General features: G+C 43.0%; 2 protein-coding genes across 4 annotated transcripts in view; one reads left to right on the top strand and one right to left on the bottom strand.

The window, feature by feature from the left end:
- The window catches only part of LOC311289216 (tripartite motif-containing protein 16-like), a 696468-nt gene that overhangs the window by 63052 nt on the left and 619146 nt on the right, over positions 1-14270 (top strand). The window lies entirely within an intron of this gene.
- The window catches only part of LOC311289246 (membrane-spanning 4-domains subfamily A member 8-like), a 450268-nt gene that overhangs the window by 431031 nt on the left and 4967 nt on the right, over positions 1-14270 (bottom strand). For 2 of the 3 annotated variants that reach the window (XM_084407089.1, XM_084407088.1), the window contains exons 6-9: positions 5102-5230; positions 3862-3978; positions 3490-3552; positions 1304-3270 (exon numbers count right to left, since the gene is read on the bottom strand). In XM_084407089.1, coding sequence (XP_084263215.1) covers positions 3178-3270; positions 3490-3552; positions 3862-3978; positions 5102-5230 — 402 coding nt within the window. In that variant the 3' untranslated portion in view covers positions 1304-3177. Of the gene's footprint in view, positions 1-1303; positions 3271-3489; positions 3553-3861; positions 3979-5101; positions 5231-14270 lie in introns of those variants that run through there. The other variant, XR_014627084.1, reaches the window with a different exon arrangement.

The following is a 14270-nucleotide window of genomic DNA, read 5'->3' as shown; positions in this document are numbered from 1 at the left end:
ACAATTAATTTTACCATGTCCTCCGTGAACAGTAGCTGGAATGCAGACCTAGGGTCCACAATGCGAGCTGTTGCGTAGTGTGTCGGTACCTTGGCTGGCACGTAGCGCAGCGTCTCGGCGTTAGTGGGTGACCAGTGGAGTCCATTTCGGCTGTCTCCTGTGTGTCATCCAGTTCCTCACTCTGAGTTGAGTCAGATGAGGAGTTAGAATCTGAAACTAGAAATTAGAAACACTGATTTCTCAACTATTCTAATCCAAAACAAAGGCAGACTTTGTTTTGGATCCCTCGCAGCTACATCTTTGTGTTGCTGCAAGATGTTATTATTGTCTAAGGACTGACTGCATGGCTGTGTTTGTGCTTCTACATAGGTGAGAAATTATCAATTAACTTTGAAACATAGACTGCTAAAAAAAACTAAGCTGTGTCAAAGGTTCATGTCTGTGTGTAAAATACGCATGAATCAAACCGAAAGAAACAATGCAGTGAGAAGCGCTTTCTCTTGCTAAATGCACACACACACACATACATGCCTACACACACATCCTACACCACCGACACACACACATACACACAGAGAGAGAGAGAGAGAGAGAGAGAGAGAGAGAGAGAGAGAGTATAGACAGAAAGATTAAAATATGACCTTCAGGATATTATGATTTTCGTCACTCGCCTAAACACCATGTATTATATTTAGGCCCTACACACACACACACACACACTTTTGTCAACGCAGACACACATTGCTCTCAGACATCCACACATACTCAGAAACATCATTTTAGATCATTGAGCCATTAAAATGCTTCATAACAGAGTCAATAGTGCCAGAAAACCAGGAAAATAACGTGCATTTCCCCCCATAGGGAATACCTATGTAGTGACGTCATCTGGTGGAATACACTATATAATGCAAATATAATGCTTTTGCTTCAAAATGAATGGATGTTTCAAAATAAGTCATGATTCATGTATTAATGACGGCCCCGGCTTTAAACAACGTTTTAATAGGTTTCAATGGGCCATTTTTGGTCATTATGGTGCTATATCTTCCTATTTGATCTACACTGTGTGTGCTATACATATTATGCAACATGGGATCAAAAGTTTTAAATTTATCCAAAAAGTCATTTTTTTTTATTAAATACAGGTTAACCAGCTTACATAAAAGGTACTACTATATAAAACAAAAATAAAAATAAATCAAAACTAAATCGTTTACAAGCTTTAACTGCAGGAGGCTCAATGGCAAGGCACCGGAGACGTCCTTTACGAATCAGCGTCTGCCTTCATCTTCTTCTTTCAGCCTTATATAGACCATCTGTCATAAGTTCTGGAGATTCCTTTCGGACATGTTTATATAAAGCTTTTCGCCTCTTTGTCCTCCTTCTGACCTTTTCTTTGTTGCATTCTGTGCCTCGTCTGCAACACATACGACAGTAATGCTTGCATTTTTCTTCTTTCTTTTGCAAAGCTCTTTCATGTTTTGTTCCTCACTATTCTTTTTGATAAATGCTTAAAACATTTAAAGGAGAACTTCGGTCAATTTTAACATTGAGCTCATTTTTTTGTAAATTTGGAGTGCTGTCAGTACGGAGAACAACGACAAAAATCGGTGTTGCCTACACCGTGTTATCCTCTTTTTAAAATTTGCACCCTGTTGACTTCAATGGGGCACATACCTGTATTTACTTCCTTCCACAGTAGTCGATTGTCGAGTTCACGGGCGTGAATACTGGATCGTATGAGATCGACAAATCGATTACTGTGGACTTCGACCGAAAACAGGAAGTAAATACAAGTATGTGCGCTGGCTGAATTAACATCACTTTTATTCATATCTTTCACATCTACTGCAGTCAGATTCACCGTGTTCACTCTGAAGGAATCACTCACATGACCTGTGCACTTGTAATGACACATCAAGGATGTTAAGAGGCTAAAAGCAGGTTTAAAACTTGCCCCATTTAAGTCAACAGGGTGCAAATTTTAAAAAGAGGATAACACTGTGTAGGCAACACCGATTTTTGTCGTTGTTCTCTGTACTGACAGGCCAGGCAGGCAGGTATTACAGGTCTCCTTTAAGTGTGGTATGTTTTTCCTTATAAACCACTTTCTCAATAAACCATTTTCTTAATAAATTGCTTTACAACAACAATTTACAGTGTTTTTCTTCACAACCCCCTTTATTCATATATGGTTACAATGATTATTACAAGTGTCTTTCTTTATATAACACTTCCTTAATAAATCGTTTAACAACAACTTCTGGTGTCTTGCTTTATAAATACACTTTCATTATATAAGGTTACAATTATGGTTGAATACAATCCATAAGTGCTTCATACACAAAAAGGCATAATTATAATAGAATAATTACATATTCTATAACACTTTAAAGAGAAAAAGAGATGATTAGGCAGCATTGTTGATGTAAAGACAATTGCGAAGCAGTATCTTGAATAGTAGTTTTTTACTCACAAGCGACTGTACTCACAAATCTGTTTTTACTGTTTGATCCAGTGATTACATTCGTGTCCTCTTTTTAGTGAAAGGAAAGCAGAGATAAAGCACAGTAAGGGTACGTCTAAATTAATCCGGATACGTTTAAAAACGCTCTCCGTCCACACTAGCGGTTTCTTTTGAAAAACTCCTGAAAACGCTGAATACACCTTACAGCGCATGCGTAAAACCTCACTGAGATGATACAGATGGAAAAGTAAATAAAAAAGTTATCGCGCAATTCTTCTGACAGGATTATTTTATTTAGCTAAATATCTCAGCATTCACTGATGCGTCAGGTCACACTCAATCATTATTATATGTCTAAAACAAGACTGCTCTCATGTTTTACTGAAGAACAGCAAATGTGAGTGAATTTTCTGTCATCTTTGCTGGACTGTGATATGAAGAGTGTGTAAAGTTACATATTTTAGCAACAGTGTGAAAGTTAATTGTATATAACAGGCACAATAATGGTATAAACATGAATATCTATTTGGTACAATTTGCAAATGTTTTTAAAAACCTCAGTTTTGACAGTCCACACTACAACACGAAAACAGCGTTTTCAAATTTGCCACACGTATTAGTGTGGACAAGGCCTGAATCACTGGAAGAACCCGTGTGTCCTGTGAAAGCATCAAACCCAACGGCAGGACCACAGCTCTGTCCACTTTTTAAGATTTATATTTAGGATCAGCACATTCACTGTATTGTGGGGGAACATCTGCAGGATCGTGATTCACGGAAGAGTCGCTCACCAGAGGTACCTGCAGGAAAAACAGGTATGCAATCAGCTTTAATGCTAATTTATTGATAATTCTAATAAATTCTTGAACACACACACACACACACACACACACATACATATATGTATATATATATATGTATGTGTATATATATATATATATATATATATATATATATATATATATATATATATATATATCTCAAAGTCCCATTAGACTGGTGCTACAAGCTTCTCTTACCTCTGATGGATTGGGTCTAAAGACATAGGACTGTGGAATAACAACTTGGTGAACATTCAGCACCTTCGGAAAAATACACGTTGCGTTTTATACCTTCTTACTGCAATATAAATGTAATAACATGGGATGACAGTTCTAGTATTACAGGTTTATAGACAGCACTGTATTTCAAATGGAAAAAGGAAAAGACAAAAATCCTGCTGGAATATTTTGGTGTCGAAACTTGTGCAGATTTTTTTAAAACAATAGAAATTGAAAAACTACCCATCTTTCTGTCAATCTACAATGTCCTAGCAACCACCCAGAAAACCCTAGCAACTGCTTAGCAACCATAGCAACCACTCAGCTTCTAGCCCTGAACGCATCACTCACCGGTGGAGAACAGCAGCAGGCGTTGGCTTTACAGGCAAATGCTGACAGAACGATGGAGATGATAAACTCAAGGATAGTGAATACCAAGGACACACCACTGATCCCCCGGAAGAGGGTCTGAGAAAACACTCATCATTAGCACAAACATCAATAAAATAAATTATAGTTACTCACTCATACGCTGGCTGCAAGTGCAGAATGTACAATCCTTGAGGTTCATATGGTAATATAACAAATCAAACTAAACGTATAATGTCAAAGCCTTCTTGCATGGTAAACAGGGCTTGACATTAACTTTTTTGTTCACTAATCACTGTGTCGAGTGGTTTTCAGAAGTTACAAGCCACTCAGCATTTTCACAAGCTACAATTTTTACCAATACCATTAGGAAAAACTTCCATATAGATATTTTTAATACTATCTCATAATTTGGCAGCAGGCAGCTAAAGTCAAACCAAATATTTATTCAGACACCAGAAATAATTTTTTTTTTTTTTTTTTTTACTAGTGGGTGCAACTACACTATAGTTAATGTATGTAAGTGAGGATAGCAAAATAAAGTAAACTGTGACATTCTTCATCCAAAAACTCTTCATACAGTGACTACCAAATTATTCAGACACTTTGACCTGACCATGTTTTGCTTTAGTGTTTCTTCTTTAATTGCTAATGCGACCTTTTTACACCACAGACTGATTAAGCATTGCTTAGTAATTGCTTGATCTAAATTGGTATTATATAATTAAATTTATCAGCTGACAGCTATTCAACCTAATTCATTTGTGAGACAGTCTAACTGAAGGATGGACAAAACCAGTGAAATATCAACTGATTTGATAACTCTGAGTTCTTGTAATTTTTTATTACCATTTTCTAAACTATAGCGAATAAACTGATAATGTGAGAAATGTTGAAGGTGTCTGAATAAATTTCTGGAGAAAATGAATTGAGTGAGTGAGGAGAGGTGGGTTTGTGTGTAACTCGCTGTCGCTATTTTTGACCACTACATTGCATTTAGTTTATTATTTCAGAAGCCTTTTTAAAAGATTACAATTGAAAAATGTATATGAAATTCAGTCCGCCGAAGCGGCTAGCAGGAGTGACTGTAACACGCCACTGCTGAAATACACACGCATTTGGCGGGTGTTAATGTCAAGCTGTGATTTATGTAAATGATCAGTAACATTAAGGTCTATCTATTAAATGCAAAAAATTGTGACTAGAAAAGTTGTTAACATACCTGGTAATTATAACATTCATATCCATAGCAGTAAGGGATACGTCCTATAGACAAATCTAATGAAAGGATAATAATGGAAATGCCTGCAGTTACAGCACTTAATATGTTCATTCCAACTGAAGCTTTCACCTATAGGCAGAAAACAAAAAAAAACAAGTTAATTAGTTAGAAAGCACTTTAATCAGTGTGTTAAAGCAGATCATGAAACAATATATATGGAGCACTATAAAAATAAATAATAAAGTTGCAATTATCGGGTCCAAGAACAAATGACTCATGATGACAATACAATTATACGACGGCAATATCTCTCTTCAAATATAATAAAAGTCTTATAATTTCAAATATAATACGGGTGTCTGTGTGTGGAACTATACTTCTATGTACTATTTTACAATAGACAAATAATATTGTCTCTTAATTTTAATAGAATAGCAATACATTAATTTATGTCTGGCAACTTGACATGTTTTCTGTATCATGTAAAACTAAAGGTAATTTGGAGATCACTGATTTCTTTGCAAACTGATTAGATTTTGATTAGACTTCATTGATCATTCTGAACTGCCACCTTACCGTGGTGGAGGTTTGAGTACCCGAATGACCCTAGGAGCTATGTTGTCTGGGGCTATATGCCCCGGGTAGGGTCTCCCAAGGCAAACAGGTCCTAGGTGACGGGTCAGACTAAGAGCGGTTCAAAAACCCTTTATGATGCCAATAAATTCGAGGACCGTGACGTCGCCCGGCATGGCGCAGCCGGGGCCCCACCCTGGAGCCAGGCCCAGGGTTGGGGCTCGTATGCGAGCGCCTGGTGGTCGGGCCTCCCCCCATGGGGTCCGGCCGGACTCAGCCCGAAGGAGCGACGTGGGGCCGCCCTCCCGTGGACCCACCACCTGCAGGAGGGACCGTAAGGGGCCGGTGCTTAGTGGATCGGGCAGCAGTCGAAGGCGGGGACATGGAATCTAGCTCTAGGGACATGGAACGTCACCTCTCTGGCGGGGAAGGAGCCTGAGATTGTGCGTGAGGTTCAGAGATTCCGACTAGAGATAGTTGGGATCACCTCCACGCACGACTTGGGCTCTGGAACCACACTCCTTGAGAGAGGATGGACTCTTCACCACTCTGGAGTTGCCCATGGTGAGAGGCGGCGGGCTTAGAGTTCTCAACGGGTCGGGTCGGCCCGACAAACCCGACGGGACCCGCGGGTTCGGGCCGGGTTCGGGTCGAAAATATAATCAAATGACTCGGGTCGGGTCGGACCTCGGGCTTAATCTTTTCCAGTCAGTGAAAAAACAAAACATTTATTAATCATCGCTGCTGTTCACCGTAAAGAAAGTCTGGCTGCTGCGTGCAAGCGCATCACGGAGAGGGGCGGGGGCAGACCTGACGCGTGCACGCCTTTAGCCTGGAGAAGATGGAGTTGGTGAAAAGTAAACTTGCCTCAGGTGAATTCACCGTCGCTACTACAGCCTATTTATATATTTAAAGTTTATTGTTTCAGTTGTTTGTATTGTTAAAAGGCGTGAACATTAAAGGTTGATTTGAATTTCCGTCTGCTGGTCATGATAATAACGTTACGTGTATGAGAAAAAAAAAATCCGCCGCGGCATCGGGCCGCGGGCCGGGTTCGGGCAGATAATTCATGTTGATGTGTCGGGTTACATCGGGTTCGGGCTTTATAAGCCACGGGCCGGGTCGGGTCGTGTTGTTATTTTCAGGCCCGTTGAGAACTCTAGGCGGGCTGGTGTGGGTTTGCTTATAGCCTCCCAGCTCAGCCGCCATGTGTTGGAGTTCACCCCAGTGAGCGAGAGAGTCGCTTCCCTGCGCCTTCAGGTCGGGGATAGGTCTCTCACTGTCGTGTGCGCCTATGGGCCAAACGGCAGTGTAGAGTACCCGGCCTTCTTGGGGACTCTGGGAGGGGTGCTGGAAAGTGCTCCGACTGGGGACTCCATCGTTTTACTGGGTGACTTCAACGCCCACGTGGGCAGCGACAGTGACACCTGGAGGGGTGTGATTGGGAGGAACTGATCTGAATCCGTGTGGTGTTCTGTTATTGGACTTCTGTGCTAGTTACAGCTTGTCCATAACGAACACCATGTTCAAGCATAAGGGTGTCCATCAGTGCACATGGCACCAGGACACCCTAGGCCGGAGGTCAATGATCGACTTTGTGGTCGTTTCATCTGACCTCCGGCCGTATGTCTTGGACACTCAGGTGAAGAGAGGGGTGGAGCTGTCAACTGATCACCACCTGGTGGTGAGTTGGATCCGATGGCGGGGGAGGAAGCTGGACAGACTCGGCAGACCCAAACGTACTGTGAGGGTCTGTTGGGAACGTTTGGCCGAATCCTCTGTCAGAGAAATCTTAAACTTCCACCTCCGGCAGAGCTTCGACCGGATCCCGAGGGAGTCTGGAGATATTGAGTCCGAGTGGACCATGTTCTCCACCTCCATTGTCAACGCGGCCACTCGGAGCTGTGGCCGTAAGGTCTCCGGTGCCTGTCGAGGCGGCAATCCCCGAACCCGGTGGTGGACACCGTAAGTAAGGGATACCGTAAAGCTGAAGAAGGAGTCCTATCGGGCCTGGCTGGCTTGTGGGACTCCTGAGGCAGCTGACGGTACTGACAGGCCAAGCGGACTGCAGTGGTGGTTGTGGAGGAAAAAAATTGGGCTTGGGAGGAGTTCGGGTGAGGCCATGGAGAAGGACTACCGATCGGCCTCGAAGAGATTCTGCCAAACCGTCCGGCGCCTCAGGAGGGGAAGCAGTGCCCTACCAATGCTGTTTACAGTGGAAGTGGGCAGCTGTTGACCTCGACTGGGGATGTCATTGAACGGTGGAAGGAATACTTTGAGGATCTCCTCAATCCTACCGTCACGTCTTCCATTGAGGAAGCAGAGGCTGAGGTCTCGGAGGTGGACTCGTCCATCACCCGGGCTGAAGTCACAGAGGTAGTCAAGAAACTCCTCGGTGGCAAGGCACCGGGGGTGGATGAGATCTGCCCCGAGTACCTCAAGTCTCTGGATGTTGTGGGGCTGTCTTGGCTGACACGCCTCTGCAGCATCGCGGGACAGTACCTTTGGACTGGCAGACCGGGGTGGTAGTCCCTCTTTTTAAGAAGGGGGGCCGGAGGGTGTGCTCCAACTATAGGGGGATCACACTTCTCAGCCTCCCCGGGAAAGTCTATGCCAGGGTACTGGAGAGAAGAATACGGCCGATAGTAGAACCTCGGATTCAGGAGGAACAGTGCGGTTTTCGTCCCGGTCGTGGAACACTGGACCAGCTCTATACCCTCTCCAGGGTGCTGGAGGGTTCATGGGAGTTTGCCCAACCAATCCACGTGCTTTGTGGATTTGGAGAAGGCTTGTGTCCCTCGCGGCATCTCGTGGAGGGTGCTCTGGGAGTATGGGGTTCGGGGCCCTTTGCTAAGGGCTATCCGGTCCCTGTACGACCGGAGCAGGAGCTTGGTTCGCATTGCCGGATGTAAGTCAGACTTGTTCCCGGTGCATGTTGGACTCCGGCAGGGCTGCCCTTTGTCGCCGGTTCCGTTCATAATTTTTATGGACAATTTCTAGGCGCAGCCAGGGGCCGGAGGGTGTCAGGTTTGGGGACCACACGATTTCATCTCTGCTCTTTGCGGATGATGTTGTCGTGCTGGCCCCATCAGACCAGGACCTTCAGCGTTCACTGGGACGGTTTGCAGCCGAGTGTGAAGCGGCTGGGATGAGAATCAGCACCTCCAAATCCGAGGCCATGGTTCTCAGTCGGAAAAGGGTGGTTTGCCCGCTTCAGGTTGGTGGAGAGTTCCTGCCTCAAGTGGAGGAGTTTAAGTATCTTGGGGTCTTGTTCACGAGTGAGGGAAGGATGAAACGGGAGATTGACAGATGGACAAGATCCCGGAAGAGCGGGAGGAAGTGTCTAGGGAGAGGGAAGTCTGGGCATCTCTGCTTAGACTGCTGCCCCCGCGACGCAGCCCCGGATAAGCGGAAGAAGATGGATGGATGGATGGATGATCATTCTGAAAATATAATGAATTTTATGTATAGTCAATCAAATTAACCATTTACAGAGGATCCGGTAAGTATCCATAGCGCTTCACTTTCCACATTTTGTTGTTATAGGCTTAATCCAAAATGGATCTGAGCCTCGACACAATCCTGTCTCAGAGGCGTACAGACACTTCATGGCTTGGTTTGTGCTCTGACATGCACTGTTAACTGTGGGACCCTAATATAGGCAGGTGTGTGCCTTTTCAAATCATGTCCAATCATCTGAATTTACCACAGGTAAACTCCAGTCCAGCTGTAGAAACACCTCAAGGGTGATAAGTGGAAACAGGATTGCACCTGTGCTCAATTTTGAGTGTCATGGCAAAGGCTGTGATTTTTTGTTTGTTTTTATTTTTAATAAAATTGCAACGATTTCAAACAAACTTCATTCACGTTGTCATTATGGGGTATTACTAGTAGAATTTTTAGGAAAATAATGAATTTAATCCATTTTGGAATAAGGCTGTTACATAACAAAATGTGGAAAAAGTGCTGTGAGTGTTTGTTGTTTGTGTTTTCATATTATCCGCATATATATATATATATATATATATATATATATATATATATATATATATATGTGATGCGATCTGGGAAAACCCACCACATGGTGAAATTTTACCTATTACAGGTTTTGATATCATATGGAAGCTGGTATCAAGCCCTTTCCAAATCTGTTTTTATTTTTATCATAGCTTGTTGGTAGCAAAAGTTATGTTTATCTGAATTCGGCCGATCGCTATGATTTTCTGGAACAGAATTTTGAGAAAAACAGGTTTAAATAACTGTCACCGTCGGGACGCGATTGTTATAAAACTGCGTGACGTTATAGTTTAAACAGGCTTGGCGCGAAATGCGCACTAATACACATTCACTGTACATGTTATGTGGTTTATTTTATAGGTAAACTATCTTTGTAGTGTTAAGAGACGGACAGGTGTATGGGATATACGGCGATTGTTTTTTTTTTTTTACCTCTGCCGGGCGTTAGAGAAAATGGTCGCATAGAATGCATTAGAGCAGTAGTTCCCAAAGTGGGGGTCGCGAGATGATTTACAGAAACGTAATGTTTGTTTTTTTAATGCTAAAAAAGGTTGTAATGATGCGAGTATAAATTTAGGATAATTTAAATAAACTGGAAATAAAACTTTGTTTGCTCCGATTAATTATGACAGTGTGACGGTGTCAATCACAATTTACAGCACAACAACATGCGCTAGCTAGCTAGATGCACATTTGGTGTTTTGCTAAACAGCGATCGGTCATTTTGAGATCAGCGATCGGTCATTTGACAATTCATTTTGAGATCTAAACTTGATAAAAAATGAAACGGTGGTTATTATCATCAAAAGAGAACGAGAAGGGAGCAGAGATGCCTGCTGATGAGAGAGCGGGATCAGCAGAAAATACAGAGGGCAGAGAAGAGGATGAGCCGCCAGGACTACCCTCCACCTCTGGAAGGGCAGCCCGCCAAACCCGTGCCCCGCAAACGGACCATCCCTCCTCGAAAGCCAGAAAATACAGAGAGGAATACATAAACTATGGTTTCACGTACATTGTTATAAATCAGGTACAACACCCTCAATGCGTTGTGTGCTCCGAAGTCCTCGCACATGAGAGTCTGAAGCCCGTGAAAATGCAAAGACATCTGAACACCAAACACCCCAGCCTCACAGATAAACCCACTGACTTTTTCCGCAGAAAGGAGAAAGAGTTACAGGGACAAAAAAAGTCATTTTTAAACAAACAGCTATCCCCACTAAAGCTCAGAAGGCGTCATATGAAGTGGCATATTTAATTGCACAGACCAAAAAGCCACACACCATTGGAGAAACTTTAATCAAACCAGCAGCAATAGTTATGAGTCGCGTCATGCATGGAGATAAACTGGCCGCTGAGCTGGAACTGTATCCCGCCGCATTACAGACATGGCTCAGGATATCAAGTGTCAACTGATTGACAGAGTGAAGAAGAGTGGGAGGTACGCCTTACAACTGGATGAATCCACAGACGTGTCCAGCACCGCTCAACTCCTTGTATTTGTCAGATATATTTTTGAGGGGAAACTAAATGAGGAAATGTTATTTTGTACGCAACTGGAGGGATCATGCACGGGCGAGGACATTTTCAATAAGCTGGACAGCAAACTTAAAGATGAAGGACTATCTTGGGGCGAGTGCATATCAGTGTGCACAGACGGAGCTGGGGCAATGCTGGGAAAAAAGAAAGGACTAAAGGCACGAGTCCTCCAAGTTGCACCTCACCTCAATTTCACGCACTGCATCATACACAGAGAAGCCCTCGCGTGCAAAACCCTGAATGCGGAGTTTAAACATGTTCTTGACACTGCTGTGAAGATTGTTAATTACATAAAATCACGTCCACTGAACACACGACTGTTTTCCACTCTCTGTAATGAAATGGGATCAGAGCACAAAAGCCTGCTCCTACACACAGAAGTCAGGTGGCTGTCGCGAGGAAATGTGCTGAGACGTCTGTACGAGCTGCGATTTTCCTCACAGACCAAAGATCCCCACTTGCTGAGCATCTGTCTGATGCTGACTGGGTGACAAGACTGGCATATTTGTCATGTATTTTTGAAAAACTCAACGGACTAAATATGTCCCTGCAAGGTGAAAACACAAACATCTTGTACCTTAATGATAAAGTGCAGGCCTTTGCGAGAAAGCTGGTGCGTTGGAGAGAGAGAGTGGAAATGGGACACATAGACATGTTTTCTGAACTGGAAGAATTCATGGAGGAAAATGCACTCAGTGTTAACAGCATCAAGGCATCTATTACGGCTCACCTTCAGTCCCTTTTGGATCACTTTCATAAGTATTTCCCTGAAGGAGACGCTCCCGACCAATATGACTGGATAAGGTCACCATTTAATGTAACCACGGCAAATCATCTGGCGTCAGATATGGAAGATGCGCTGATAGAACTTTCAACCGATCGAACCCTGAGGACGGCATTTGACGGCAAGACGCTGGATGAGTTCTGGGTTTCTGTCGCGCTGGAATATCCAAAGTTGTCGAAAGCCGCGTTGGATGTACTCATGCAATTTGGCTCAACGTACTTATGCGAAAAGACATTCTCCGCGCAGACTTACATTAAGAATAAACACAGGTCACGGCTTAGCGTGGAAGATGATCTGCGGGTGGCGATCTCCAAAATTAAACCTAGAGTGGACCTGCTTTGCTCCGCGCACAGCGCCCATCCATCACATTAGCGTTTTTTTCTGAATACAAAGTTATTGTTGTATGCGTGTTATAGGCAGCTTGTTCGTATTCTGTCTGTAAGCATTTCACAGTTATGGATGTATTTGTTTTTGTCCATAATTTGTTAATAAAATAGCCTGGCTTAGAGATTGCGGTCGCGGGTCGACAGCAGTCTAATATTGGGGGTCGCGGTCTGAAAAGTTTGGGAACCCCTGCATTAGAGAAAGAGAGTATTTTCAGCTTGACACTATAAATCGCTGTTTTTCTGCACTAAACAAGGGAATTTTGCCAAGATATTTTCAGAGATAAGAGAAAAGATGTTATAGAATAATAATTTAATGAAAAAAAAATTTGACAAAAAAAACTGACATTCAAACTATTTTTGAATTTACTGAAAACGGCCCAGCGCGACATCCGACGGGTTTTCCTAGATCGCATCACATATACATATACACTCACCTAAAGGATTATTAGGAACACCTGTTCAATTTCTCATTAATGAAATTATCTAATCAACCAATCACATGGAAGTTGCTTCAATGCATTTAGGGGTGTGGTCCTGGTCAAGACAATCTCCTGAACTCCAAACTGAATGTCAGAATGGGAAAGAAAGGTGATTTAAGCAATTTTGAGCGTGGCATGGTTGTTGGTGCCAGACGGGCCGGTCTGAGTATTTCACAATCTGCTCAGTTACTGGGGTTTTCAGGCACAACCATTTCTAGGGTTTACAAAGAATGGTGTGAAAAGGGAAAAACATCCAGAATGCTGCAGTCCTGTGGGCGAAAATGCCTTGTTGATGCTAGAGGTCAGAGGAGAATGGGCCGACTGATTCAAGCTGATAGAAGAGCAACTTTGACTGAAATAACCACTCGTTACAACCGAGGTATGCAGCAAAGCATTTGTGAAGCCACAACACGCACAACCTTGAGGCGGATGGGCTACAACAGCAGAAGACCCCACCGGATACCACTCATCTCCACTACAAATAGGAAAAAGAGGCTACAATTTGCACGAGCTCACCAAAATTGGACAGTTGAAGACTGGAAAAATGTTGCCTGGTCTGATGAGTCTCGATTTCTGTTGAGACATTCAGATGGTAGAGTCAGAATTTGGCGTAAACAGAATGAGAACATGGATCCATCATGCCTTGTTACCACTGTGCAGGCTGGTGGTGGTGGTGTAATGGTGTGGGGGATGTTTTCTTGGCACACTTTAGGCCCCTTAGTGGCAATTGGGCATCGTTTAAATGCCACGGCCTACCTGAGCATTGTTTCTGACCATGTCCATCCCTTTATGACCACCATGTACCCATCCTCTGATGGCTACTTCCAGCAGGATAATGCACCATGTCACAAAGCTTGAATCATTTCAAATTGGTTTCTTGAACATGACAATGAGTTCACTGTACTAAAATGGCCCCCACAGTCACCAGATCTCAACCCAATAGAGCATCTTTGGGATGTGGTGGAACGGGAGCTTCGTGCCCTGGATGTGCATCCCACAAATCTCCATCAACTGCAAGATGCTATCCTATCAATATGGGCCAACATTTCTAAAGAATGCTTTCAGCACCTTGTTGAATCAATGCCACGTAGAATTAAGGCAGTTCTGAAGGCGAAAGGGGGTCAAACACAGTATTAGTATGGTGTTCCTAATAATCCTTTAGGTGAGTGTATATAACCAGTCAAAAGTTTGGAAACATTACTACTTTTAATGTTTTCGAAAAGATATCTCTTATGCTCATCACGCCTACATGTATTTGCTCAAAAATACAGTAATACTGTGAAATATTATTACAATTTAAAATTATAGTTTTCTATTTGAATATACTTTAAAATATAATCATTTCTGTGATGCAAAGCTGAATTTTCAGCACCATTACTCAGTCTTCAGTGTCA

The sequence above is a fragment of the Rutilus rutilus genome (genome assembly GCF_951802725.1).
Source record: "Rutilus rutilus genome assembly, chromosome: 4".
Lineage (NCBI taxonomy): Eukaryota > Metazoa > Chordata > Actinopteri > Cypriniformes > Leuciscidae > Rutilus > Rutilus rutilus.
The sequence above is the reverse complement of the archived record's forward strand: the minus strand, read 5'-3'. Positions and strand labels throughout refer to the sequence as shown.